Source organism: Perognathus longimembris, chromosome 2, assembly GCF_023159225.1.
Source record: "Perognathus longimembris pacificus isolate PPM17 chromosome 2, ASM2315922v1, whole genome shotgun sequence".
In the NCBI taxonomy this organism is placed as follows: Eukaryota; Metazoa; Chordata; class Mammalia; order Rodentia; family Heteromyidae; genus Perognathus; species Perognathus longimembris.
In genome coordinates, this window is record NC_063162.1 from 8835893 (window position 1) to 8839201 (window position 3309).

General features: G+C 56.4%; 1 protein-coding gene across 1 annotated transcript; it reads left to right on the top strand.

Moving 5' to 3' along the window:
* Positions 1-919: 919 nt before the first annotated feature.
* Positions 920-1405, top strand: LOC125343731 (calmodulin-like). Its single transcript, XM_048336263.1, has one exon. The coding sequence runs from the start codon at positions 920-922 to the stop codon at positions 1403-1405; it is 486 nt and encodes a 161-aa protein (XP_048192220.1).
* Positions 1406-3309: the final 1904 nt, after the last annotated feature.

The window sequence follows — 3309 nt, forward strand, 5'->3', positions numbered from 1 at the left end:
AAAAAAAAAAACGGGTCGATGTTAAAATTGTATATACTGTCTAGAAACAACTTTGTTTTTAATCTCACGCAGGGAAACAAGGCCAAAAACAAATACCTCAAGTGGTGAAAATAACTGCAGTTGGGATACACAGAGACAAATTTCCCCTATGTTGCATAAAGCTGATCGAGAAAATGGGGTTGCAAAAGGAGCTCGCCTCTCCCAGGCCCCGGGCTCACAAGATTATCCCTGACATTCTTTTCGAGGGGTGCAGTGTGGCCTAGGAAGGTAAAGTAGCTCCGTGGGTTTCTGTGTGAAGTTCTTGTGGCACCATTGGAGGCGGGGGGGGGGGGGGGGATCCAGTCCAGGGCTGCCCTTCCTCAAGTTGTCCATTTGCGGGTTCGCAGGCCTCCTTCTCCTGCCGTTTCCGGGAGGGGGTGGGGGGAATGGCAGGGAGGTTCAGCAAGGCCCAGAGAAGGAAAGCACATGGGGTGTCCCCCACGGGCCCCCACGTGGAAGGCTTGGCTCCTCCCCCCCCACCCCAGAGACCCTGGGGTGTTGCAGTGGGGTGGGTGGGGCCTGGGGCTCCTCAGAGGTGACCTTGGGACCCCGGTCCCTCCTTCCTGAGCCCCGCGCAGCCTGGGCCCCAGACCGTGAGGCCCCAGAGCCGGGCGGCTGGGCCTCCTCCGCCCTTCCGTGCGCGGCTCCTTCGCACTCCCCCGCCCCCCCCACTTCCCTCCCCCTCCCCCCCTTCCTCGTCCCTCCTACGTGTTCTCAAAGTGAAGAGGCGGGGCCGGCCGTTACCGGGGGTAACCGCATGGCAACCGCGCGCCCCGTGCGCCCCCCTCCGCGCGCCCCGCACGCCTTCGCCCCGTCCCCCCCTCCCCGCACCCCGCACCCCGCACCCCGCACCCCGCACCCCCCCCCCGTTTTCTCCGCAATGGCCATGGCTGAGGACGAGCTGACGGAGGATCAGATCGCCGAGCAGCTGACGGAGGCGCAGATGGCCAAGATCCAGCGAGCCTTCTCCATGTTGGACAAGGACGGCGACGGCGCCATCAAGACCAAGGACCTGGGCACCATGCTGAGGTCCCTGGGCCAGAACCCGACGGAGGCCGAGCTGCAGGAGCTGATGGGCCGGGCGGACCCCGACGGCCGCGGCACGCTGGAGTTCGCCCAGCTGCTGGCCCTGCTGGCGGGGAGGCTGAAGGAGCCCGAGAGCCGCGAGGACATCCGCGAGGCCTTCCGCGTCTTCGACAAGGACGGCAGCGGCTTCGTGAGCGCCGCCGAGCTGCGCCACGTCCTCACCAGCCTGGGCGAGAAGCTCACCGACCAGGAGGTGGACGAGATGATCCGGGAGGCCGACATCAACGCCGACGGGCTGGTCAACTACGAGGAGTTCGTGCAGATGATGGCGGCCAAGTGAACCCCACCCCCCCACCCCCCCCCCTCCGTCCCCACCAGGCTCTTCCTCCCTCCCCGCCCCACCCCACCCCGCAAGGAGCGAGCGGAAGCTTTCACCCGAGCCTTACCAAAAAAAAAAGAAAGAAAGAAAGAAAGTTGATTTATCCATTCTCTTCCTCTCTAGCCACCCCGGAAGGGCCGCCCGGAATCCGCAGGGATGGGTCGGTGGGCCTGGCCCCGCGTGCGTTTTGCCTCCTTACGGCCGTGTTCGCTAAGGATGGAGCCACCGCGGGCAGCGGTGACCACTGAACATTTAAAAATGGGTGGACCTCAGCATGGTGTGCAGAGGAGGAGAGCCCGAGGGGCGGCCCCAGCGGTGGGGGGGCCTCTGCTTTGGGTGGGCTCCAGCCCGGTGGTGGCTGGTCTGTGGGTTTTGGCATCGTCTTCTGCGTGGCACTGGAGTCCAGTGTGTGCCCGAGGTCACCCAGCACCCACGCTTTTCGTAAGGAATCTGTGCCAGGAGCCTCTTTGGACTCTTTGTCTTTACAGCTCTCAGAACCGCGCGCACGACCTGGAACCGGCAGAGCGCACTACACTGTGGTTGTAGACGTCAACACAACCATAAACGCTGCTGTTCAACAAATTTACAGTGTATGCCCATTCCAAGTTGTAAGTGCTCGTCTTTTTATTTTCAATAAAAAGGCCGTTAGCTTTTTAAATCCCTCTTATTCATAGTCAATCCTATTATGTCTTTGTGTGTGTGTGTGTTTGTGTGTGCCTATCCTAAGGCTTGAGCTCAGGGCCTGAGTGCTGTCCCTAGGCTTTTTAGCTGAAGGCTAGCTCTCTACCACTCTACCACACACAACTCTTTGGTGGTTAGTTGGAGATAAGAGTCTCAAGGGCTTTCCTGCCTGGGCTGACTTAAAGCCTTGGTCCTCAGATCTCAGCCTCCTGAGTAGCTAAAATTATAGGTGTGAGCCACCAGCACCTGGCTTTGGTATGCTTTTTAAATGTTAATTTCGTATACATATATACACTTGTGGGACTTGAACTCAGAGACAGCCCCTAGGCCCTCTTTGTGCTCAAGGCTATCTGGTTTTTGAGTAGTTATTTGGAGATGAGTCTCACAGAAAGTTTTCTGCCCAAGCTGGCTTCGAACTGCCATCCTCAGATCTCAGCCCACTGAGTAGCTAGGATTATAGTTGTGAGCCACCAGTGCTAGGCTTTCAAAATACATTTTTTTAACACAAAAAGCTGAACATTTGTCTTCAAAGACAATCTCTGTCAAGGAAACCACACACAATAAAAAGCCTGACAGAGATGACCTGGGCCTGAAGAATAATTCCAGGGATTCTACAAAGACTCCTTGCTTTCGTTGACTGGTTTCTAAAGCCCAGGACAATGAATTCAGTCTCAAATCTCACATAGTCATGTCCTCCTGCCAACACTACTGTATACTGACATATAGGCATCTTGTAGGACATTTCTGATTGCACAATTCTTAGCACACTTAGCTGCAAAAAGCTCCTTACACAGAGCTGCTGCCCAGACCCAAACTACATAAAACCACACAAGATTGGGTTCACAGCTAAGACCAGTTCTGTGGTTGCAACAAAGCCAGCAAGGCAAAGTGGACAGCTGAGGAATGCAGACTCATTAAAGACAAACAAGGCCAAGTGCGGAGAGGCACAAAACCTGCCCTACTGAGTGTCAAAGGTATAGACGGCCCCAGATGGGGAGGGAGCAAGTCAGAAATGGCAGCTCCTGTCTCCTGAGCAATCCGCAGCCTCCCTGAAATACCGCACCCTTCTCCAGCTTTAAAAGAGAACACTTGGCATTGGTTCTTCTAAGGAGATATTTCCCACACATGCATATAATCTACTTCCATCACATTCACACCCCGTCGCCCTCTCTCCCCCCGAGTTC

Excerpts from the sequence above, each read along its gene's own strand:
- LOC125343731 (XM_048336263.1), top strand. The coding sequence starts at position 920 with ATGGCCATGGCTGAGGACGAGCTGACGGAGGATCAGATCGCCGAGCAG.